The sequence below is a fragment of the Poecilia mexicana genome, unplaced genomic scaffold, assembly GCF_051168715.1.
Source record: "Poecilia mexicana isolate PSO_F unplaced genomic scaffold, ASM5116871v1 scaffold_16, whole genome shotgun sequence".
In the NCBI taxonomy this organism is placed as follows: Eukaryota; Metazoa; Chordata; class Actinopteri; order Cyprinodontiformes; family Poeciliidae; genus Poecilia; species Poecilia mexicana.
Window position 1 is genome coordinate 11,557,342 of NW_028263385.1, and position 24,335 is coordinate 11,581,676.

Sequence of the window (24,335 nt, forward strand, 5' to 3'; positions counted from 1 at the left end):
TTCTTAATCGTTTTAGAATTTCAGAAAACAACACAGGATGTGATGTAATGGTCACTGAACTTTAACGAAGAGCCATTTAAATTTTAGCAATAATAACTTCTTTCACAACCTCTTTCATAAGCCTGAACTTTCCTTAGACAAATGCGTCATGAAAACACTTGATGATATGTAGAAGGTGTTTTTGAAAAAGAGAACAGCCCAGTCTTTCATAATAAACTGATCATTTATTATTGATCAATGCAGCATCACACTAACAAAAACTCAACAAATAAATTAAGGTAATTAAGTTATTTAAGGTTTAACCTGATTGTTACATTTTGTTTTGTTTAGCAGCTTTGTGTAATCAAGTGTAATAACAATAAAACAGACAAACTGAGGAAATGTTACAAATAAATAGCACAAAAAGATATAATTTAAAACTTAAATCCAGGTAACAGTTGTGTGAATCATAAAGAAACAGAAAACCAGCAGGGAAAGTTCACTGAACTGAACCTCTGATCCAGAAACTGGAACACCTGTTTAAAGATATAGAAAAAATATATGAATTAATACATTGATCATATATTATTAGACAAAAGACTGCTGGTCGGTCGTTACCTTTAACTTCCACCATCTTTGTGTATTCAGCTGAGCGTCCTGCGGCTTTGTTCTCTGCGATACATGTGAAGTTCTGAAATGTCCCAGGATTGGAGGGAGTCCACCTGAGGCGATTTGTGTTGACTGAAAAGTGGGTTCCTACAGGAAAACCTCCTCTGAACTCCCACCTAATACTGCATTCAACATTTATGGTGCAGCTGGTCAGACAGGTGAACTGACTCAACCTGCCAGGAAACACAACGCCAGGCCCGCTGATGGTGACGTTCCACGGATCAACTGCAAAAGAGTCAAGAGTTCAGAACATGTCACAACAATGTATTATTTGTAGTTACTTAATCTCTTCCTCCAGATGTAAACTTACAGCTGAGCAGAAATCCCAGGCTGTAAACTCTCGTCTTGGATGTTGGCAGATAAATGTCACACTGATAGAAACCGGCATCAGAGGAGAGCAGGGAGTCAAAGTGAAGAGTGAGATTGTTTTGAAGGAACCTCATATTTTCACGCAGAGTCACTTCCTGTCCGTCTTTATACCAGACAATGTCTGATGGATCCTGGTGGCCTCTGGATGCAGAATCCTGGCAGCGCAAACTGAGAGGCTGGTTGAGAGATGGGACGATGTTTGGAGGACTGATCCGCACAGAGACCGGGTCTGTTACACAAGATCCAAAGGAAAGGAGGAGAACTTCAGTTCATTTACATTTTGGTTAGGCTGAAAGAACTTAATGAATTACATTCATTATATAAAGGGTATAGTTTGTCCTTTTAAATACACAATAATATCCAAAAATGTAGGAAGTAAACTACTATTCATAGATATTGGTCCAATATGAATCAAGTCAAGGCAAACTAAATTTTGAAAACTGTGTCAAGCATCCATCTGCATTCTAGACTTTTACATTATTACTTTTTATGCACAATTTACTATTTATTTGGGAGAATTAAATAATTTCTAGGATAAAAACATGTAAAGTTTAGAAAATTATTCTCCAATCAGACACATAATTGCCTTCCTGTTTACTTACTTTACTAAGAAAGATGATGTGGTTATTTATAGCAAAATGACTGAAAATACACAACATTCACACACAGTTCCTACATATAATTTTTGACCAAATACACTTAGTTTCTCTGTACTTACTCCAAATCTCTACGATGGTGGTTGTACTTCTGGTGATTCCTGTTTTGTTATTGTAGACGATGCACTGCAGTTCCACTGAAACATCCTGTCCATTTGGCGTCCAGGATAATGAGCTCCCATTGACCGTCCTGCCATTAAAGTTCCAGCTGTAGACGCAGTTTGGAAAACAGGACGAAGAGCAAGTGAAGGTGGTGCGGGAGCCAGCGGTCACCCTGCCGGTCCAGGAGATCTGCATGGATGCACCGAATCCTGGCGAACCTGAGGATGAGGAGGAGTCGACATGAGTGTCAACAACTATGGTTATAACCTGAAGAGAGAGTGTTCTTTTTATTCCTGATTAAAGCATTTAAACAAATGTCAAGATTGAATATAGATATTCTTAATTTTTAATTTATAACAAAGAATGTTCATACATAGAGATTATAAATAAGTATATGTAAAAAATAAGTTTTCTCACCCAGGAGTGCCAGCAGCAGAGCACAGTAAAGAGTCCTTCTGATCACAGTCTTCATCTCTGCTTGAAGAAATAATCTTGCCTCTGAATGTTTGATTCTTAAATTATTAGTTCAAACATTTCACAACAATAGAAATTACATAGTGATGAAATCATTGTGAGTCACAAAACTGGAAGTTTCCCAAGTGAAAAGTGGAAATTCGTCACCGAGTTGTGTTAAAATTGCTTAACAGTGCTGCACTTTTTTTGTGATAATTTCTGACGCCACTAGATGGCGCTGTGTGACTGAAACCGCTCCACATTTACTCTAAATAAAAGTTTATTACAAACCTATTTTTCAGAAGAAAAATCTGTTCAAATTTTAAATTATAAAATTGTGCTGAATGTCATTAGAAAGCAACACATCAGTTTAAATCTTAAACATCTCTCAGAGAACTTAAACACATTAATTTTATCTGCTTTCAAAACTGAACATCAAACTTTCTTCATTTTGTAATTTGTTTTGGCAATGTTTGACATTTATTGATAGGGAGAACATCCAATGAAATGAAATCAGCTAAACCTTTCTTAGCATTATATTTATTCTCTGACTATATTTTTAACAAGCTGAATCAGATAAAATTGCATATGCAATTGATAACTGACTCCTTCTTTCACAACCCTGCCATCTGAGTAAATTGAACTGTAATTGCATAGTTATTCACTATAAAATTTGAATAAATTGTTACAATATTCTCAGAGGAATCTATATAAATTTGCCTGATTACTTCTTCAAACTTTCTCAATAACCTTTTGTAACTGAGGGAGAGTAAAAAGTGGAAAATTCAGGCTTGTCTTTGTGTTTGAACTTTGTAATACCATTAGAATATGTATATTTCTTGATGTACAATAAACATCAAAATAAATTCCTTCTGATTAACTTGTTTTTAAAATATCTGAAGTAGTGACAGATTTCTAATACATTATGAAATTAACAGAAAAGTTAATGTTATAAAAGGCCATTAAAATGCACACTACAATTAGAACCACATTAATTGTAGTGTGATTCTGTAGTGTGCAGAATCACACTACAGTTATAATTGGATTGTTTAAAAAGACACAGTGATATAACACCTCCAAATCCACAAGGACCAGCAACTGAACATTTTTATCATTATTAGAAACCACATAATTACAAAATACAAAATTCATCTGCAACAGCTGTAACAACAAGTGCTTAGTCACACATTCACAATTAATTTAAGCACTGCTACTTGTTCTTTCTCTACAATTAACATGAAATGACAGAGAATACAAGTAAACTTTTGAGATAAGCAAAAACAAAGTTTCAGATCAGGGAAAAATGTACTGACTCAGTATGAAAGGGAGTTCACATTTCATTGACGTAGAGTTTAACGTCTCTAAAGTTACATGTTGAGGAGGAAGTTTAAAGTTTAATAGGCCTCATCCTGAACTATTATGAACTTCCTCAAACACACTTTGTTCACCTTTATTACCCAATGAAACCCAGTAATAAAAGTCACTGTATGTGATACTGAAGACACAACTTCATATGGTAACGTTTCTTTTCTAGCACTTTGGAGATCTGTTAAGATATTGTCTAAGGAAGGTTTTTCTCTTTATCTTTTCTCTTTATCATATCAGAAGAATATTGCGCCTTTATCGTAATCCAGTTCTGAATTATCATCCAGTTTCCACATGTTTGGTTGACATATTTACATCCTTATTGCCCAGAAACTGATCATAAAACAAACCTTGCATTTCTTCCAGCATTGAACTAAAGATATGTATCAGTGTTTTATTTAATTTATAATTAAAGGATTTTTTTTAAATTTTGTGATATAATTCCTATTATTAAAATTCTGATGCTAACAATATTAGTTTTAACACTTATTCACTCAAATGTGTTCATAGTTGTGACATTATGATGATTTAACTGTAGTAACTAATAGCACGTAAATTAGCATCAAACCCTTAAAAACATCAGTTCACAGATGATCTTATGACATCAACATAAAGATAAGTATGGCTCATTTCACATCTTTTGTGGTCCTGGCACAACAATAAGGAAATGTTCTGCTTTCTGACCATGCAGCCGTACCTGGTTAATTATTTAGACAGTGTAAACGAAAGATCAGATGTGATGACAATAAACCAACACGTACAAGGAAGTACATCAATTTTATCTTTAAAAGGTGATTATCAAGGCTATCTGGTGTTTATTCCCTTAAATTCAAGGACCATTTTAAACTCCATCAGGGCTTTATTTTCTTTTTCGTTCTCATTTTCTTTTTAATTCTTAGAAGCACATGTAAAAGACTAGAGAAATAAAAGTAATCTTTTTTTGATTTTCTAAACCTAACAGCTGCTGAAAAAGCATTTACTCTCATAAACTCTCATTATATGTCCTCTTCCTGGTTCAAAGTCTGATGCCTTCTGTTGTCACTAGATGCTGGGAAACTGATAGACTCTCATTAATCTCATTCAAAGCCAATAAGGAAATGTGTTTTAAACCAATCAACTTGTAGCTCCGTTATTATCATTACTGTTATTAATATGTCATAGATAAAACTTGGTTGATGTATTTATTCATCCTGACTAAAATTACCCAATATGGATCAATAATGTATGCTAGAGTATACTGCTGTATTCTTCACAGACATCCTATGATTTCTAAAGGAAAAAGAAAGAAACAATATTTTCCTGTATTTTCAAACAGATCTAAGTCTCCCAACTGATCAAATACACATTTTCTTATCCCCCATAACTGTGTATATATAACACAAAGAGAAAACATCTCATTCTCATTGACCAACAAATTCAAAGCCTTCCAAATAAAGCTTCTTTTTTCATAACTACATTTCAAATCAAAGTAACTCCTTAATTCAGTAAAACATATTCTCACTCATGAGTTTCACCAGCAGAGGCTGACAAAGATGTTTGCAAGCTACTTATAAGTACATCAAAATTATTCCACATTTAAATAACGCACATATTTTATTAAATCAACAGTTAATGACTAAGTCCATGCTAACATGTTGAAATTTCTGTATTCTTATGTTTAAGTGAACTTATAATTACTGAGTTTGGAAGGTTATTGATGTGTGATTTTCAACAGTTTTTTATCAATAAGAAAAATACGCCTAAATAAATTTAAATCTATTATTTTTTATTGCATTACTTATTAATATTACAAATATTAATGTTTCTAAAATTAATAGTTTTGAAATGTTTCACTACATGATACAACACCAGATGGCGTCTTGTGAGGGTTGTTAATTATTACCTATTGACCCTCCTACTAAAGTCCTCCATAAAATGTTGCCTGTCTGAGCATGTGTGGATTCACAGCACCAAACATTAGAGTTTCATAAATAAATGACAGCATGCCCAGAAAATCAAATAACATTTACCACATGAAAGCCAGTTTTTATTGCATCATGTATAGAAAGACTCTTATGCGTCTTTTTCAGTTTCAAATAAAATTAAAATACAAATGTCTTTTTGCAGTTGTTTTTACAATTAACAAGTCAAGTTATAGAACTGCTGTTCTATAACTTGACTGTCACTTCATATTTGTTCATATGAACTTTGATTTTGTTGATGTTTAGTTCTTGAAACAAATTGATGACCCCCTCTTCTTTCATTGATAATTTTATTTCCTTGTAATTTCTGTTTCTTCTTAGTTACCAGAGCTACACTAACAAGACAGTTTGAATGAGTCACAACTGCTAAAAATCCTCCTACTTGCTCAATTACTTATAGACTATGGAAGAAATATGAAAGAAAGTTGATAATGCAAGTCATGCATTGACACTGACCTTTTACACATTTTTATTTGCCGACTACAACAACATAATTAGCAGGCAAATAACTTTGAACTTTGAATTTATTGCTGCTCTGTTACTGGAAGTGAATTTGATATGACATGAGATCTACTTCCTCATTTCCATCATGTTAAATCTTTATAATTTGTTTTCTATTATCTTTTAGCAACAATAACTCTACTAGATTATCCAAAAGACATTGAAATATACACTGGATTATATATGTTTGACTTAATTTGTTCAAAGGTTTAATATTTAGTCATATTATTTTTATGGACTGATTGGAGAGCAGCTTTTTGCTATCGCAGGGTGAAAAATTTTTTATTTGTTCAGAAAAACCCAGATGATTTGTTGCTGCTACTTATATATATATATATATATATATATATATATATATATATATATATGTGTATATATATAACCCCTAACCCATAACCAAAACAAACATAAAAATGACCAATAAATAAATGTAAGTGAGAAAAATGCACTGTCGAATCATTTTCTTGCTGCGTCACAGATTGATGATTGATAAAATAACTGCTGCGACGTTAAGAAAATGAGTAAAATATTCTCCTTTCTGCAATAAGAAACCCATCACATATATATATATATATATATATATATATATATATATATATATATATATATATATATATATATATATATATATATATATATATATATATATATATATATACACATATTCTATATATATATATATATATATATATATATATATATATATATATATATATATATATATATATATATATATATATATATATATATATATATATATACGTATATATATATATATATATATATATATATATATATATATATATATATATATATATATATATATATATATATATATATATATACGTATATATATATATATATATATATATATATATATATATATATATATATATATATATGTATATACGTATATATATATATATATATATATATATATATATATATATATATATATATATACGTATATATATATATATATATATATATATATATATATATATATATATATATATATATATATACATATATATACACATATTCTATATATATATAAAATATGTGCGTTATTTAAATGTGGAATAATTTTGATATATATATATATATATATATATATATATATATATATATATATATATATATATATATATATATATATATATATATATATATATAGTATGCTTATATGCTTTTTTGAAAAAGAATAAAATAAGGTGTAGTTGCAGCATCAGAGGAAGAATTGAACACAGTGAGCACTCCTGACTCAGCAAGCCAATTCAACGGTAACACATCGCTACAATGGCTTCTGATCAACGGAGGTGCTCACTATTCCTCTTATTTGTGTGTTAATAATAATAAAAAACCATGAAACCACATTGACTATTTACAGAAGCCACAGATACTTCATATAAATCTTCTCATACAATCCGATGATAAAGGATTAATTTTGATACATCAACTTGGTGTAGTTTCAAATAGTATCCAGAATTGTCCATGTCTTCAAAACACCAAATTAATCAGATTATGTTTAATTTTGGACCAACTATTATCTTATCAAGACAGTTTTACTGTCTTGATAATTTAAATTTTAATTAAATATTACAAGTAATAGGGGAAGACTGATGACCTGAATTTTACCTGAATACTGAAGTAAAATAGAACAATGAGAAGTGTTGTGTTTATAGCAAACAGGTGAATCATAATATAGCTGTCAGGACCCTGGGTTCTTTGGTTGGGTTTTGTTTCTTTGTTTGTTTATTTGTTCCTCTTTTATTTATATTAGTTATATTCTGTTTCACTGTAGTTCAGCCCTTTTCGGTTACTCTTTTCATTAGGTTTCTTTAGTTATTCTTAGTGTCAGATTTATTTTCTGTTCCCCTAGTATTCTCCTTTGCCCCCGATCCAGTTTTCTCTGTCTGCCTCCGGCTTCCTCCACTCACACCTACAACCAGTTAACTCATCAGCCCAGATCTTTTGTTCCAGCAGTCAACCTTCCAGTATTTTAACACTTCATTGTCAGTCATTACTTGCCAGTTCATCTTGTGATTTCTCCCTGGTTTCCCAGAGATCTCTACGTGTCTCCTCTTTGGGTTTGTTTAGATTTTTTTGTTTCCCAGGACTTTCTCATTTTAGTAAGTTTGATTCTTTGTTTTTTTCATTAAATATACAACATAACTTTCATGTCTCTCACCTGCTGCAAATGGGTCCACTGACTTTACACATCATGACAATAGCACCTTATTGCTCATAAAAAAACAGGCAAATGTTCTGCCTGCTGACATCAGTGATAGCAGCCACTGTTAAAACTGGTTGATCATTAAACCAGTGTAAATTTAAGTCTACCTGAGTAAACTTAAAATTTAAATTATTATCTATAAATAAACTTCAAGGGAATTATAACGTTTTGTCTGCCTCAGCCTGAGATGCTTTCATCAGATTCTGTTCCTTTGACTTTCATTCTCATTCATTACATACAGTTGATCACGATTAAGACTGAGGAGCTTTTTCTCTTACTAGTATGTGAACATTATAGGTGGGAGTAGAGAAGGGCAAAGGTATATTGCTGCTCATTCTGATGTGACTGTAGTTACGTCAAAAAGAGTGTCTGTCAATTTTCACCCTGAGCCAAGCTATTGTTTCGGCAGTTCCTGAAACTAAAATGCATCTTAATCCTGGTTTAACTACAAATGTCAATTATGTCAAATTGAGGTTCTCATCTGCAGATGTCCTCCAACTTGTGTCTATAGTTTAACACATCTGAATAAGATAGTTAGATATTTAGAATAACTGTTAAACTCAACTGAATACTTGGACCAGGGACACATCAAAAAGCTTTCGGACACAGTTTCTGTGTCATCAGTGATTTTATCCCCATTGACTTATAGAGTCTCTCACACTGATGATATGAAAGAACCACTAAATAGAAAGTAAAATAACTATAAAATATTACAAGTAAAGCAAAAATGTATTAATTGCTTCATTCATTACATTTATAGGAAGTGAATAAAAAGGTATGCACATCAAAGGGATAGTGATGCCTTCAAGTTGAATTATTCTTCACTGACGTTGCATAACCTCAAAAATAAAGAACTGTTTGTAATGACCATGAGAATAAGTTAAATTGTTTGTGAATTAAATATTTTAGAAGTTATATGAAAGACTTGTAGATATTTGAGTAAACATACACTGATGTAAAACATTTTTTGCCCCATTAGACTTCCTTTCCTGCTTCTTTGTAACTCTTAAATGTCAGAGCCAGAAAATCTGATACTTCTGCATTTCAGACATCTTGTTCAGAGAATGACAGGAGTTCAAACCTGGAAGTTTACGATGTACCCAAATAAAAACACAATATATTGCTTGGAAAAAAATATTTAATTTGTTTTTGTTTTTTTGATACACTTAAATGCTTCAGCTCATCAAACAAATATTATTATTAGACAAAGATAACTTCAGTAAATACAGAAACATGTTTGCAAATGATCACTATATTTATTTAGAAGAAAAAGCTGCAACTCAATTTGGCTTTGTGTGAAAAAATAATTGCCCGCCTACACAACCAGTGGTTGTAACACTCCAGGTGGCAACAACTCCTATTAAGCTCTGCATTGTAAACTATTTCTAATAAATTCAGAAAATGATCTCAGAATCCTGACAATGATTTGTTAAGCAGCTTGTTGAGTCAGCTTAAAACCTAGAGATGATCCACTGGCTTTTTATTAACTGTGTTTAATAATAGCAAATTCTGGAAGATGACACTTTTTTATTGTTCCTTTTACAAAATAGGGAATTTAACTTTATATTCCTGTGTCAAACATTTCCTTCTTTTAATTTTAATTATATTGGTCGAGTTCATCTGGTATGGATATTCCATGAATTTTAAATACAGTTGAGGTGCAAGCTTCTGGAAGGGTTTAAAAAGTTCAATCAGTCTTGGTATCCAGACATCATCTACAACCTATTTTATTTACAGCAGCTCTGTTCCATACAAGGAATAAAGGCTTATATAAGTTTAAATATATCTAAGAATGTTTAATCAGGAGAAAATATTTTCATAATTTCCTTAAATACCCTTTTCACATAAGAAGAAAATAATAGTAAACACAAATTCACCATGAAACATATTTGGAGGAATAACATAAAATTTCAAAAGCATGATTTTTGTGTCCTACATTTTGAATAATTGGAAACTGTCTTTGATTTGTTGAGCATGGATTGGTTCGAATGACAAACCCATTAAAGCTTTTTCTTTTCTACGATTATTTTGTTACTTCAGTGGTTTCATGTTGGTACAGTATAAAAAACCATAACAAAGAATACATCACCACGCTAAAGAATGACCACACATTTGGTTGTATTCATCAAAGTAGCTTAAGTGCAGTGCTCTGATATTTAGACAATATTTTCTTGCTTGAGCTTCTCAAAATAAAATTTGCACTTCTGCTTCCAGAAAAGTAAATTATTACAGTAACCTTACTGGATAAGTGATGTTTAATATCCCCATTCTAGACCTTTCCTGTTACTAGAGGTGTAATTGTGCACATATTAATACTTAAAGTATTGATTAAAGTCTACTGAAACTGAACCAGACTGTGTGTCGTTGCATCCCTAAACATTGGAAGATTTCTTTTTAATCGGTGCAAAATCTGGCATCTGTAAACTGAATGTGGCTGCAGCTTCTTTATAATAGCTTCACATTTTATCTTTGCACTATCGCAAGATTAGTATTATCCAAAACTGAAATGACAAATTAACAAGATACGCTAACTTCAGATTGGAAGCAAGAAAATCTGTATATTGAGTATTTTACTATATCTATATCCACTCCGAATCTATAATATCTGTATAAACTTAAGTTTTGTGAAAGAACACGCTACACATTTCAGGAATAACATTTTGCATTATAATATTGACCAGATTCGTACTAAAGGAAATAATTAAGCTATAAAGAGAAGATTGCTGCTCGCTTTAGATTTATGAAAGTCATAAAATGAAAAGAGGGAAATATTCTGCCTTCTGCTTTCTGTTGCCAGTAAGAGCTGGGGTTAGTTAATCATTAAATACTAAGGTACCAGAATGAAGTAAACTTATGCTGAAATTTGCTACAGCAAACCAACAATCTCATCTCTCTAACAAGCATCAGCCAGCTCTGTCATTGTTGGCTTTTGCTTAAAGAAATGTCAAGTCTTAGCAGGATTTAGTTAAAGCCAGACAGCCAGCCTGTTTGGTTTCAGCTGCATGTGGGCAGAAGGAAGAGTGCTTTAGTTTCTGTTGACCCTGATGTCAGCGTAGGTTGATGAGGGATTGTCTGATTCCCACTGAGGTTGCACATTTTTCTTGTTCTTTGCAAACCTGATAGCTGCATAGTTCAGCTCCTGCATGGTAAGAAAGAAAACAAAAAACAAGAAGATTTGAGAGAAACATCTTATTTAGAAATCAAAACTGTTGAATTTGCAAACTGTCTGCATTATCATCATGCATAAAATATACTGTATACTGAATGAAATGGACTACAGGTATATCCAGCTGTATTTAGTTTTCCTGGTGTAAAGTCCAACATTGTGACTTTTTGGACTGCAGGTCTGGCCCCGCCCCCTTGCGCCTGGCCCTGTTGTACTTTCACCTTGAAACTGGGTGGGGACCGACATATCAATCAAATTCCTATTGAAGCTACCGAGCCCATTTTCCCAGAAACTGTGGAACACTTTCGTTCTTCGTTGTCCAGTCCAACTCCTTCTGTACACGATTGTCACTGAAGCAGCTGAGGAAAAGAACTACCTTAACATTACCCTTTAATTAAATCATTAAAAAAATTCTTAGCTGTGAAGCAAGATCAGAAAATCCCCTGATTCAGAGAGTCTTGCCGACTTCTGATCGCTTCAATGAGTCGTGGCAGACTGGCTCTTGTACTGGAGGTTTCTTCCTGTAAAACGGGAGTTTTCCTCTCCACTGTTGCTTCAAACATATTTGGTATGAGGATTTGTTCTATAGTCAACAACACAATGTAAGCGATTCTCATCATGCTCGTCTAGGAGTGAATGCTGCAAGTCAATGACTCCATGCATTCTGGTGGGTTTCCTTAGATTGAAACTACTGTTTAATCTACTGAATAATTAATTGAGCATACTGTACTGTTGGATACAGGATAAATTGGAATGTATATGTCAGTGAATTGAACTGATTTTTTTGTAAAGTGCATTGAGACAACATTTGCTGTGAACTGGTGCAATATAAATAAACTGAACTGCATTACATTCAATTGAATTAGAGAAACGCTCAACAATTTAAAGAACTTTGGCTAAAGTGGCACTTGTATGTTCGTAGCACAGAATGTAGATTCATCCTCTAGATTAGCGGTTCTCAACGTGGGTGGTACCGCCCCCCAGGGGGCGTTCAGAGTACGGCAGGGGGCGCTGGCGGACATTTTTACAAACGGGGGGGGGCTGGGATGCCTTTGGGGGGCATTTGGTCGAAGGTAAACTTTACACCTTAAATGCACAACAATACCAGTTTAGACTTTGAGCAACTTGGTAAAACTGTATTGTGTAACATTAAACCATGCTCTGCTGCAACAATATGCATGGCAGCTCTTCTTCTATTCAGTGTTTGTTAGCTTCTGTTAGCTTCTTGGCGCGACTCCGTCCTCCTGCTACTGGTAGCTAAAATCACGATACCCTCACTGTGTATCCCTCTGAAAAATGAACCCATTCAAATAAAGAAATCCCTCCATAGTGATACCTGATAGAGAGCCTTCATTTTATAGCGTTAACACCGGAGCTGTAAGTGGTCCTGTATGAAACTGGGGTGATGGAACAACACGGCACTTTTAAATTTCAATAATCAGAATGCCGAAATTGTTTCCGTTGTTTTAAAAGGTTTATGTCAATCTGCCTTTTCCCCAGAGATACGCTTCCCGACCGCCCTGCACCCTAGGGGCTTAAAAAAAAAAAAAAAGACGCGCACATTGCGCAAAACTCTGAAACAGGAGAAGCGAGACATAAAACGGAGCGACGAACTAGATGTGAATTATGGCATAAAAACAGAGAATCCGACGCTGAACAGTGAAAAATTAACACATGATGTGAAACATGACGATTAGGCGGCGCAGCAGGTGATGAGTGAAGATTAATGACGGTGAGCGTCAATACATGATAAAATAAATCTAGCAACAGGAAAGAACTAAAGTGGACATAGCAATAAACCAAGAGAGGATAATACTAATCAAAGGAAACTAAATGGGAATGAATGAATAACAAAATGCAAGAATAAACTAAGAAACTAAAGTAAATACAGAGGAATAAACTGGTATGGCAAGGCCTTTCGATCAATAATTAATACAGAGGACTGTATGGCAAGAATAAACACACTATTTCCAGATAAAAAGTAAAATAATATTGTTGATATGTCATGGGTTTGTTGAGACCACATCTAGTACTGAGAATAAATATATCTTACAGATCATAACAGTAAATAACTGATCACTTATTTATGTTTTTAATTAGATTTGATTAAGAACCAGATTTGTTCTTTGTAATTTCTGTCCAGTAAAACTATTAATCTATAAATCAATAGACAGGTCTATATAAAGATATAATCAATGTTTCTGTCTCATATTTCTATGGCATTAAAGGACCTGGAACTTTTGTTTTTCCACTGAAAGCTCTGGTTTGCACAATAAATGCCACGTGGGTGAAATTTTATGGATGATACTCTGATGTCTCATTCTCCTGAAAGCAGCACAGAGCTGCACCACCAGAAACTGACAGAAACACTGAAGAGAAGAAGAGCTATGATTAATGTAGTTACAGTTCTATCCATGTTTTAATGCTGCAGAGCTCAGTCGTTTTGCAAATAGTTCAAAGTTTAAACTGGCATGTTGTTCATCTTTTATCTCATCATTTTGTGGAATATTTAACAACTAGAAAATGGCACAAAATACGAATATTTTTTCCACTCTGATTGGCTTCTGTTAGGCCTACCAATTTTAACTTTAATGTTCATTGCATTTTTCGTAGACGCCTGTGAAAATAATTTCTATTCCCATGGCTTTTTTGTTCTCTGGGAAATTATTTTTGATGATAAATACGGAAACAAGCATAAAAATCAAAACATCTACAATAGTGATAGTAATATTAATGATAAAATAATGGTCAGTGCAAAGTAGCCTGCAAATTTTTTGGTGGGGGGCGGTGAGGGACCTGGATAAGGGCTAAGGGGGCGCTGGCCCAAAAAAGGTTGAGAAACACTGCTCTAGATCAACTTCAAAACCCTGAAGTATTTGATTATGCATAAATGTTAGAGCCAGACATTTGTACATCAGAACACAAATGTTGCCATCTTGAGCCCATCTGGCTCTCATGGTTATAGAGAGGAAGGTGGAAGTGCTAACACTAGAGCCTAGTTTGAAGCAAGACCAGTGTCTCTGGCACTCTTCTTCAATCATCCCTAATCGTTCAACATCAGGTTGGAAATCATTGATAAAAGTGCCAAATTAAATATCAAGTGGATAACAATAAATCTTTTATAGTAAATTTAGGAAAAATACCTCATTAGTTACTAATGTATACAATGGTAGTCATGCCTCCAGTTATTAAGCAATTTTGCGCCTTTGCATTGAAAAGTTCAGATTTTCTGAACTTTCTAAACATAGAAACACAAACTAATTTACCCCGACTTTCACTGTGACTATTTAACTATGTTTTAAAACAATGTTCAGTATGAAACACTGAAACATGAAACATTATAGCATTAGTGATTTTTACCTCATCAATGTTTACACCATTATTCCGTTTGTTCCCACCTGTAATACATAGATAAATTAAAATTAAACAACAAATACTGAATAATCAACAGACAGCAGGTAGCTACACACCTACCTGCTGAAATATTTCTATTTGAGGTTTTTCCCCAAGGTTTTCTGTTTAGACAAAAAATAAAATTAAAAATAGAATAAGTTAGAGATTTACAAATATTCAACACAATCTATTTTCCTGTCCTAGTTTTTCATAGTTATTTAGAATCATATAAAAAACAATGCAATTACAATCACTGCATGGATATTGTTTTACATTTACAATTATATTTAATGCATTAATAAAATACAAATGACAGTACATACAGTCTAACCCAAAATTATAATTATAGCTAGAAAATAAAAGCAGTGCATTGTCAAGATACATAGACTATGTCATTTTGTTCACATTTTTAAAGCATAATCTAAAAACATTTTCGCTCAACATTATTATTAATTACATAGGGTTTTATTTTCCTTATGTTTCCTGTGTTTAATTCCAGGGCTATTTTCCACTTACTTTTTTTTAAGTATGAAGTACACTCCAAGAACAATTAAAGAAACGCATACTAAACACCCAATAACAATTCCTGCAATGGCTCCAGAGGATAATGAGTCGCTGCTTTCTAAAAAGGAATAAAAAAGAAAAATATGCTTACAATGCAAAACTGCCAAGTTACACAATGCCTTGTCAAAAGCATATTATCTCTATGCACAAAACAAGAAGCAGTAATGGATATGAATGGTGCCAGAAATAATATTTTTTACAATTAAAACATGATTCAGACTCTTTTCTGCTGTGAAATAATGCAATCAAAGAACTAGAGACCAAGAATAGAAGCACTGAAAAAATGTTTCTATTTTTTCAGAATAGAAGCATTTCTATTCAGAAAGAGAATAGAAATGCTTGGGAAGTATTGGTAATGCTTTCTGGAGAGGGGCTAGATGTGATATGGTTGTATCATAGAAATCATCTAACACCTTTACCAATGAAGTAGCCCCTTCACATAATTATCTGCCCTTCTAACCCTACACATTACCTAAAAATGCTATTCCAGCAGTGAAAGATGCCTGTTACAAACTTATGCTGTTGGGACACTTTTCTTCTAATTAGACATGAAACCTGGTTGTAGTTGATGGTATGATGGAAAGAACTAAATAAAGGACAATAATGGAAAAACTATTAAAAGGCAGCAGAAGACCAGAGATTGGGATGGAGGTTCAGCTTCTGTCACGAAAACAACCCACAATCTAAAAGATTTGAGCCGCATTCAATTGTCTATTATCTTCTAAAAATAAACTTGCGAGTTTTAGATTTTGAACCTAAATGTGTCAATTTGTGAAAGGTAAACTTACAAAAGTAAGTTGTATGAACATTTATTAATGTTGTCAAACCTCCAAGAGTTAGATAAGAGTTTTCAGATTAGCGCTTCAGAAAGACTAAAAGGAGGACAGGAGTGGGAACTATTTCCCAGAGTGCTTAGCAGCATGTTTCTGTGTCCTGTGTTGCACCGTGAGCGAGATGGAAGTGTGTTACATTGATGTGACTCTTGTGTGTTAGCAAAGATTAAGGTTAATGTCCTGTACACATTAAATAATGTTGGGTGGAGTTTATTGTAATGTTAAATAAAAATTCATTTTCAGATCAGAAACTTCGTTCATGCAATTTGAAATAAGAATTTAAATTATTCTAAAGTAAAATAAGTAGTTGTTTTCACTTGTCAGTGAAAACAAAAGAGAAATGTGTGCCCATTAACCAGGTGAGGGTAGTGTTTTTCTTGCATATTGTGAAACAATTATTTGGTTTAAATTGTAGCATTGAGTTAAAACTTACAAGTAAAGATTAATGAACTTAATGTTTAGACAACTTGTCTCTTGTTAAATAAACTTTGTGAATTTTAATTTCTGAGTTAAAACCAAAACAGTTTTCATGTCGACTTAAATTGCATTTTCAAGGCAGCAGGTGGACTTTCATTTTCAAGTTAAACCACCTTCAAATGTTTTACAGTGCAATACATACAGCCAGAGCTACAATGGCATATTTACCGATTAGTATGGCTGGCCTAGTCAAAGTCCAGACACTAAATTGAATTTAGTCTAAGTAAAAGGTGGTCCTAGAGGGCATAGGAGGGCTGAATACAAATACACTTTTGAGATTTTCATCTGTAAAAGATTTTGAAAGCTGTTTCTCCTCTTCTTTACCAAAATGTGTTGGTCCATCACATGAAATAAGAATAAAGTATTTTAAAAGTTTCTGAGTGTGATGTAGCTTACCTGCTTTGGTGTTATCTTCTATAGAGATAACTGAAACTTGAGATGTTTGATATCTTGAGGTTCTGCTGTTAAAGGCCTGACAGCTGTAGTTTCCACTCTGATTCTTCTGAACATTGAGGAGTTCAAGCTGAGATCCAGAACCAGGCAGAACATTTCCATTAAAGAACCACTGAAAAGTGGCAGGAGGCCTGGAGTCAGCTGAACAAGACAGACTGATGTTCAACCCTTCTGGATATTTTTGAGAAGGTGATTCTAAGTTGACATTTTCTGGGCCATCTGTAACAATTAATATTAATTAATTCTCCACATTTACCTTATAACCAGTTTTTTCAGTGTAGTGTTAGTTTAACAGCTGCTTCGTTAAGTGAAATAGTACAAATATTTGAAAAAGAAGCACATGCATGATTAACTGATGATGTTTTGCAAATATGATGGTGTTGTACTTAATCTGACTTTTTAAAAATGTGTTTCTCATATTTTCTCATTTAACGAAATAGCAACAAACAACAGCTGTTTAAGCTCCAATAGATGTTGTATTAATTTCAAAAGGAGGTTATCATAGTGTTGGAAAAACTCACAGCTGACAGAGACATATACAGGATCACTGATGGCACTGCTAACAGGATTGGACACATTACAGCTGTATAATCCATCATCATATCTGGTCACATTGACTATCTTCAGATTGGATCCTCCATCAGTATCAGTGATCTGAACTCTGTCACTGGCTGAAACCTCAGAGCTGCTGTTCATCCAGATGAAGGAGAGAGAAGATCCAGAGGAGGAGCAGGAGAAACTGACAGACTCACTGAACTCAATCAAGTCGGTGACATCTAGAGTAACATTTACATTAGAGACTGGTGCTGTGGGTGGAAAGCAAAACAAAAATCAACCAAAGACAACTTTTAGTAGAAGATATTCATATTTACTCTTTATGATTTATATATACTGCTGAATGTTGAAAGCAGAGTTAGTGGGTTAATGAAAAGGTTTATTGTGCAACTTTCTAAATTGATACAGACAAAAAGTTGTAAGGGTTATATTGGAAAATGTGTTTTAAGATGTCTAAATCAATTACATATCATTTGGAGGTTCCTTTTCATTTGGATCAAAATATGAAATACTGAGGTACAGTTAAGCCCAAAATAATTTGTATTGCTGGAATATCTTATAGTTGCACCAGGATGTTTGTTCTGAATGAAAGTAATATAATTTGTTTGGAGTGGCTCAATTAGAGTCATGACTAGAAGTCTTTCAACTTGAAGGACTTAAATTATCAAAATTTGCTAACTTTTATGTCTCAGACAAGTTAGTCAACAATTATAAATAGATTAATTACTGTAATGCAATTAAGAAGAGTTGTTGCTTTTAAAATGTAAGTAAATGAACTGGTCTTGCTGATAAACTCTCTAAATAGATTATTTAGGTTGCTTGGGTTATTATTTAGGTTATTTACGTTGCTAGATTTACATTGACATTTTTGTGTAAATGTATTTATTTCTGCAATGTTCTGCCTAAACTGTCTCAGGTCTGGCCTCCATCGGCTGAACGACTCTTAGGCAGTTCAATTTTCCTATTGGTTGCAGCGGTACAGCTTGGTCCACCTTCGTCACTCAGTCTTGCGTTCAGATATAGCATCTCACTCTGACATGCAGCAGTCCCGGCCGGTGGCAAGTCAGGAGTTGGAATAATGAGCCAAGCATGACGCAGCGAACATACATAGATAGCATTACTCAGCCTTGGACATGTGTGATTTGTTTCCAATGTGGACACAGAGGAATGTGTCTCTTCTGTTCTGTCTACTGGTGATGGTGTGGTGTTGAACGAATGACTATCTCAGACTGACAGCAGTGCTGAGTAAAGCAGTTCACAGACGGGCTGCTTGCAGCTGAGTTACAGAACAATGTCTCCAACAACACAGAAAAAAAAAAATACTAGATTCTTCACTAGTTGTTGTGTCGAAGTCACTTAGAAGGGTCTGAAAAGTCGATAAATAATTTTGTTTAATGTAACTAAATTCCGAACCCTGTGAAAGAATAAACCCTCACAAAAGAGGCATGGCCTAGTCTGGGGATAAGCAGAGGGGATAAGTGAGGTTATGATGAAAGAACCACTGTTGTCAACTAACCCACTATATTTACCAGTTTTTCATTACCCTTTAGTGACTTCTTTCAACAACTAGTGATAAATCTACTGGCTCTTTCTCTGTGTTGTTGGAAATGTTCGTGGCGACAATGCTCTGCAGTTCGGCTGCAGCTTGGCTGCTTGGACGTTACTCTCCCATCATCACAACAAGGTCTTGGTGAAAATTTTATCCAACACTGGATGAAAATAAATCTTGTGATGTTGCTTAAGCTGAAATAATGCCAAAGTGAATATCTATAGTTATCAAAGTTAAATACAATCCAAGAAAATATTGGAGTGTTACGCTTGTTGTGATGACTTTTGTTTTTGCCAGATAATGTGTTTTCTACTAATTATTAGAAGTATCCATGTGCCTGCAACAAAGGTTGCAGGCAAATACTCAAAGCTATATCGAATAGCTTTGAGTATTTTGTTGGTATCAATGTGTTTAAAACTTCTGTATCATAATAATAATAATAATAATCTTGCTAAAATGCTCTTTAGTTTCATTACACATTTTAGCAATCTGAAGAAATTTTTCTTTAAGTTGAATTTTATCCCACTGAATTTAGTCCAATGAAATATGAATTTGGAGAGAAATTAGTTGTCAAGAACTCCTTAGATCTTAAATTTTTTAACTTTTTACAAAAACATGCAGTACGTCTTTGAAAAATCATATACGTGACTTTATATTTTAGGGAGAACATTAACTTTCTACCCATTATAAGTACTGCATTACTTATATATATATATATATATATATATATATATATATATTTTTTTTTTTTTTTTTTTTTTTTTTTTTTAAGGTACTGAGCCTAAGATCACACAGCAGTGAAGCTTCTTAAAGGCTGAATGGAAGTGTCAGCTCCCAAAAACCCTGAAATTAAGCAGAAAGGAAATGAGAGTAAAAGTCTGAAGTTACGCAGTGTCAGGATCATGTTTCTGTGTATTTATTTTTAGAGTTTTTTGTCTTCAGTTTGCTCCCTCTGTCTCTGTCTCTGCGTCTTCCCCGTTGATTGTTCCTAGGTGTGTCTCGTTCTCTTGATTACCCCTGTGTGTATTTAGTCCCACCTGTTGTCTGTGTTCTTTGTCGGGTCCTTGTCTTTGTTTGTCAAGCGTATGCTGCTGCGTCAGTCTGTACTCTCCAGTGGAACTGCCAAGTCCTGGTTTGTGCTTGCTCTCGTTTTTGTCCTTATTGTCAGTTGCTACCGGCATTTAGCTGTGTGCTTGTTTCCTGCCGTGCTGCCTGTCTTGGACTGCTTGTGAGCATTTTTCGTTATTAAAATCATCATCATCACCATAATCTGGGTCTCGGCGTCTCTCCTCACCTCATCCACTACACTGACCGTGACACCCAGGAAGATAACCTATACAATGAGTTTGGTCTGAAGTATGCTAACCATGTTCCTGTCTGATTTTTTTCCTCCGCTGCCCTCAGAAAACATTGCCACATCTCCACACTTTTCTTTCTGGTATAGTCTCTTCATACTTCAGTTAGTGAATGCCTGACTGTAGGTTGTGGAGAAAGTGGGACTCATCATTAACTTCCTCAAGCTCAAGAGAATAAAATATAATTGTTTACTTTTCCAAATTTTCCTGCCTTCCATAGGATCAAATTCAGATCTGAGATTTAATCTTATGGCAGTCTTTTAGTCTTATTTTCTTTGAGCTTAGACTCCAGAAAACTAGTAATCTACCTAACTGATGAAAGAAAAAAATGAGTTAATATTTTAATCTCTACAAGAAGGGTTTTATTAAAATGTACTTATGGCCTCCGCTTTAGCATCGAAAACTTGGCTTGAGTAGCTTAATGATTTTAACACCTTACCACTTTGCAAAACTTATTATGCTGCATTAAAAAGTGTCACCAAATACACACAGCTTCAGTGCATTGTTCTTAAATAAGTGAACAGATCTTAGTGATATGTGTATTGCCCACAGAGATGTTCTCATAATCTTAAATTTGCAACATATTGTGGAGCCCCTAGTAGACAATTAATGGGTGAATTTTAGATCCATACTTCAAATCTTTCTATACAGTGGGTTGCAGTGTTGACATTTTTGTCCTTTTATGTTATTAAACTAATATGATTATTATTGTAGCCACCAATAATTGTAAAATAATTTGGCTCTGTAATTGTTCTGGATTATAATAATTTTGAAGGTGTTATATGGTAATCTTTTTTGCAATACTAAGTGATTCTGCTGCTCATTTTTATAACACATATTTCTTTTTACAAGAACATTTTTCATACCTACCATGCACAGAGATAGGTGAAGGTTGAGATGTTTGATATGTCAGAGTTTTGCTGTTAAAGGCCTGACAGCTGTAGTTTCCACTCTGACTCATCTGGATATTCACCAGTCGGAGCAACGGACCGCTACTGCTCAGCTGGTCTCCATTCAGAAACCACTGATATTCAGCAGAAGGTGATGAGTCAGAAGAGCAGGTCAGATTAACATCTGACCCTTTCTCATGATGTTCCTTTAATGGATACACTTCAATTGTCACATTGTCTGGACCATCTGAGTGTAGAAACAGTAAGATGTAAAGAAAATGTAATTTCACCAACAAATGAGAAAGAATTGCGTTTGTGCAGAAGCAATTCTTAAAATAATTACAATTATTTTAATAAATATAAATATTTATTAAGTGTTAAAGTTAATAGTTTAAAATGTATATTAAAGTTGCAGAACCTTTCCAATTATATGCATATAATGGCTGCAGCACATTTAAACAGATGTTGAGCATGTAGATGAACAACTTACAACTAACAGAGATGTTTACTTGATCACTGATGGCTGAACTGGCAGGATTGGACACATTGCACCGGTATGATCCCTGGTCATTTCTGGTCACATTGACTATAGTCAAAGTGGAGTTTTCTTCATTTGTAGTGATCTGAACGTTGTCACTGGCTGTAACCGCAGATTTGTCTTTCATCCAGATGAAGGAGAGAGAAGATCCAGAGGAGGAGCAGGACAGACTGACGGAGCCGTTGAACTCAATCAATTCTGCACTCAGTAGGGAGACATTTACATTGGAGACTGGTTCTGTTGGAGGAAACCAAAGTTGTCATCAAATACAAGAGACAACAATCTCTTCTGTATTTCTCTTCATGAAAAAACAGTACACATCTTGACATGGGATAAATTATAAAAAATTTCAACAGTATGAATTTGCGTCTTGTTTATGCTGAATAAAAGCTTACTCCTCAAATAACCTTTATTATTTTCAATTGAATCAACAAGTGCCTATTTATATGATTTTCTGGATATTTTTAACAACAAAAACTATTACATTTAAATCAATTCTAATCTGTATAAATCTGAGAATATTTAATGTCTACATTTGTGAAAGTTTTATTCTGCAACGTTTAACTCCAATTTTAAATCAACTTCCATCAAACCATGTCAGTTTTATTTTATATCCCTAATCAAATATGACATGTTGGAAACAGAATAGAAAACTAGTACAGCGCTGACGAGGAAAAATCTCCACTCAGCAAACTCTACCATAAAAGTAAGAGGAATTATTCACTATGCTTCCTCCCATTTACTCTTTTTAAGGTACTTTTTTAGGCACATGAATAGAAAACCATTTTTGGCTAAATTTCTTGATAAACATTAATCTCATTGGTAAGTCTGAAAGCATGTAACAGGCTGAAAGCTATGTCTAAGTAACAACGTAACTGATCATGTTTCTGACCTTTTCTGATAATACCTCAAGTTTATTTTCTTATTTTGACCAATGTCATTTTAAATGCCCTGAAGGAAATCTGATTTTAAACAAAGTAGTAGGCCATTCCACTAACTCCTTAATTCTTGTTCCCACAAAATACATTTAAATACTTCAAAGTCCAGAATAATAGCCTACAGCTTTCACTTGTTTAAAGGGTTATAAGATGGATTAGAGGGTGAAAAAAATAAAATAAACTGCAGTGAAAGTTTAGAGACTGAAACATGTTCATTGAATCTTGGCTTTCAACATCTACTCACCATAAACATTCAGTTTAGTCTGTCCTATCTTTTGTACCAGTCCATCTTGAATGGTAATTACGTAATCTCCACTGTCATTGAGTTTCAGATTCCTGAGTTCCAGAGATCCAGTAGATCTGAAGATGGTGATCCTGCCTTCATATCCTGGTCCAAGTGTGTCTCCAGTAGTCTGAGAGAGAACTATGAGTTTAAGTCCTGAACCAGGATCAAACTGCCAGTTGACAAATGTAAATGGTGTCTCTGTTGGATTCAAGGTTGTTGTGAACGTTACTGTCCCTCCAACAGAGGCAACCAGAGGACCATCTGGTAACACTCCAGATCCATTAGATAAACCTGGAAAACAGTTGCAAGTTTAATGCAGTATTAAAAATGGCTTAAAAAGTCAAAAAACAAATCTGGATAGAAATGAAAGGTTAGCCTACTATAAAATGCTGAAAATATATACCTAATATCTAAGGTATATTTTAATCAGTTTGAGCTCTGTTTAAGAATAATGTTTAGCTGGTTGTTAGATGATAAAAAACTTGACCGAGGCTTGAAAACATTTTACTCATACAAATCTCTTACCTATAAAAACCACAACGACAAAAAGCAGTCGTAACATTGCTTTGATGTAAATCTACAGGTGTCAGTGTAGCACAGCTCAGAACTCGAACTGAAACTTAGAAAAGCTTTGCAATGAATGGTGAACACTTTGTGCTGTAAATTATTACAGTAATGAGAGTCGCCTTGAGAATCAACAGCATGTCCCACTGGAGTTAAAAAATTGCTTAACGGCTCCCTCCTGTGGTGAATATATATTTTGTGTGATCTAAACAGAGAGGTACAGTATATTTTATGACTACTTCATAATGGATAACGAAAATGTAATAAGAATCAGGTTGGGCTTACAGAGTATTTAATTTAACAAGTTCAAACTCCATCCTTTTTCATTGTGATTTATTTATCCAGATTTTAAAGCTATATTAGCCAGTTAAATGTAATTAGAGTTTTTAATAAATTGTAACTTATTTAACTTCACCTTTATAAATTAATAATTTATTTACAGGAATTAACTTTGAATGGGTCGATAGATTGATGGATGGACCC

At 33.7% G+C, this 24,335-nt stretch overlaps 2 protein-coding genes across 2 annotated transcripts; both read right to left on the minus strand.

Moving 5' to 3' along the window:
- Positions 1–204: 204 nt before the first annotated feature.
- Positions 205–2,476, minus strand: LOC106929155 (cell adhesion molecule CEACAM2-like). Its single transcript, XM_015005845.2, has 5 exons — positions 2,193–2,476; positions 1,736–1,993; positions 959–1,246; positions 598–873; positions 205–515 (listed from the first exon to the last, which is right to left on the minus strand). The coding sequence occupies exons 1-5, from the start codon at positions 2,245–2,247 to the stop codon at positions 421–423; spliced, it is 972 nt and encodes a 323-aa protein (XP_014861331.2). The 5' UTR covers positions 2,248–2,476; the 3' UTR covers positions 205–420.
- Positions 2,477–9,415: 6,939 nt separating this feature from the next.
- On the minus strand, positions 9,416–23,850 carry LOC106932377 (cell adhesion molecule CEACAM5-like). The gene is made up of 10 exons (XM_088013992.1): positions 23,814–23,850; positions 23,247–23,579; positions 22,017–22,301; positions 21,507–21,773; positions 17,699–17,983; positions 17,121–17,396; positions 15,367–15,472; positions 14,932–14,972; positions 14,818–14,855; positions 9,416–11,430 (listed from the first exon to the last, which is right to left on the minus strand). Exons 1-10 carry the CDS (start codon positions 23,848–23,850, stop codon positions 11,317–11,319), a joined length of 1,782 nt encoding a protein of 593 aa, XP_087870118.1. The 3' UTR covers positions 9,416–11,316.
- Positions 23,851–24,335: the final 485 nt, after the last annotated feature.

What these genes read in the sequence shown, in the direction of transcription:
- LOC106929155 (XM_015005845.2), bottom strand. Translation starts at nt 2,247, where the DNA reads ATGAAGACTGTGATCAGAAGGACTCTTTACTGTGCTCTGCTGCTGGCA. An exon ending in CACCATCGTAGAGATTTGGA is followed by an intron (nt 1,247 to 1,735) that starts GTAAGTACAGAG and finishes CTTGTGTAACAG; the next exon opens with ACCCGGTCTCTGTGCGGATC. An exon ending in AAAGATGGTGGAAGTTAAAG is followed by an intron (nt 516 to 597) that starts GTAACGACCGAC and finishes ATCTTTAAACAG; the next exon opens with GTGTTCCAGTTTCTGGATCA.
- LOC106932377 (XM_088013992.1), bottom strand. Translation starts at nt 23,850, where the DNA reads ATGTTACGACTGCTTTTTGTCGTTGTGGTTTTTATAG. An exon ending in TGTCGTTGTGGTTTTTATAG is followed by an intron (nt 23,580 to 23,813) that starts GTAAGAGATTTG and finishes ACTGTTTTCCAG; the next exon opens with GTTTATCTAATGGATCTGGA. An exon ending in TTCACCTATCTCTGTGCATG is followed by an intron (nt 17,984 to 21,506) that starts GTAGGTATGAAA and finishes TTCCACCCACAG; the next exon opens with CACCAGTCTCTAATGTAAAT.